The sequence below is a fragment of the Octodon degus genome, unplaced genomic scaffold (genome assembly GCF_000260255.1).
Source record: "Octodon degus isolate 3935 unplaced genomic scaffold, OctDeg1.0 scaffold00029, whole genome shotgun sequence".
Taxonomy (NCBI): Eukaryota; Metazoa; Chordata; class Mammalia; order Rodentia; family Octodontidae; genus Octodon; species Octodon degus.
This window is the reverse complement of record NW_004524605.1, coordinates 6,539,763-6,541,184: the sequence shown is the minus strand read 5'-3', so window position 1 is coordinate 6,541,184 and position 1,422 is coordinate 6,539,763. Positions and strand designations below refer to the sequence as shown.

General features: G+C 51.3%; 1 protein-coding gene across 1 annotated transcript in view; it reads right to left on the bottom strand.

Annotated features, from left to right (window-relative positions):
* Window positions 1-6: 6 nt before the first annotated feature.
* Window positions 7-1,422, bottom strand: part of LOC101565331 (T-cell-specific guanine nucleotide triphosphate-binding protein 1-like) — a 4,934-nt gene continuing 3,518 nt past the window's right edge. The window contains exon 2 of the mRNA XM_012514346.2: window positions 7-1,382. Within this exon, the coding sequence (XP_012369800.2) occupies window positions 397-1,362 (966 nt within the window). The 5' untranslated portion in view covers window positions 1,363-1,382 and the 3' untranslated portion in view covers window positions 7-396. The remainder of the gene's footprint in view (window positions 1,383-1,422) is intronic.

Genomic DNA, 1,422 nt, shown 5'->3' with positions numbered 1-1,422 from the left:
TGCCCACCCAGAACAAGTGCAGAGGACACTACCTGACCACACAAGACCTGAGGCCCATTTCCAAGTTCATTAGACTGGGCACAACCCTTCTACCTCATTCTCTCAGATGTGACCACTTAAAGACTTACGCAAGAGGAGCTTAGCATCATCGGCCACCGTATCGAGGAATTTCCCACGTAGAAAGTAGGTTTTCAGAAACTGGAAGACAACAGATGGGACGCCACCATTCACAGAGCAGAAGCTTTCCCCACATCGCATGGCCTTTGCTGCTATGCTGTCATCCTTCACTAGGGACCAGAAATCTAAGCACCGGGTGTGGCTCTTGATGTCCTGCACGGATGTGCCTAGCTTCTGGGCAATCCCTTCAATGGACTCATCATCTAAACCAAAGTATCTTCAGTAACCCTTCAGGCATGCTTCCTGTTCAGGCAAATCAAAGCCTTTGAGGACGGGCGCAAAGGGGATGAAAGCCAAAGCCGACGACTTGACAACCTCCAGCCACATCTGCTCCCTGAGGAAACCTCTCTTCTGCTCAATGGAAGCATCCGACAGCGTGGGCAACATGAGCGCGAAGGCCTGGCGCTTGTGGGCAGGAAGCTCCGCCAGCAGAGTGCTCTCCAGATGTGGGAAGTCAAAGTCACATAGGTCAAAATTGGAGACCAAGAACACGCGCGGATGGGGTACTCCGGTGGAGCTGAGGCTGGCCAGGCAACAGTCTTGAATCTGCTGCAGAACTCGCTCCCTGCTGAAGGACCTAGGTTTGGTTTCCTGTTCATTATCTAAATCAGCATCCACCTTGGCTCTAATGAAGTAGAATTTCTTCCCTCTTTCCTTGATTTTCTGGGCCAGGAGGGCGTCGTTGAGGCTGAAGCGGGTGGCAGAAATGATGATGAAGAAGTCAAAGCAAGCAAATCCCACTGTTTCTAGGTAGGTTTCTGGGGCGAATTTGGGTGTCCCAGTTCCTGGCAGGTCCCAGAAGGTCACGTTGGGGTATTTTGGGTGCTGATAAGGAGTTTTCTTCGTGGTGGTCTCCACAACCCCAACGGCAGCTGCCCCTGCCTCCTCATGGCCAAGCCCTCTCAGAGCATTGATGAAGCTGGATTTGCCAGTCCCCGACTCGCCGATTACAGCCACTTCCAGGGCAGCATTTTCTGCCGTACTTAGAGTTTCTTGAATCACATCCAGCATAGCCTGTAGATTCCCCTCCGTGAGGGCTGTTTGAATTCTCTTGAGCATTTCCGGAGAGATAATGCCTCCAGCCTCACTGGCCAACTCAGTGTAGTGAGCTATGAAGCCAGCAGCCAGCTGCTGAAAATTCTTTTGTTTCAAATTCTCCAGGAAGGACGAGATGAATGCTTCCATGGCAAGGAATTCTGGAAGGTCTGTGGAAAGAAGAAAAGTGGTACAGCATGGAGTATCTGA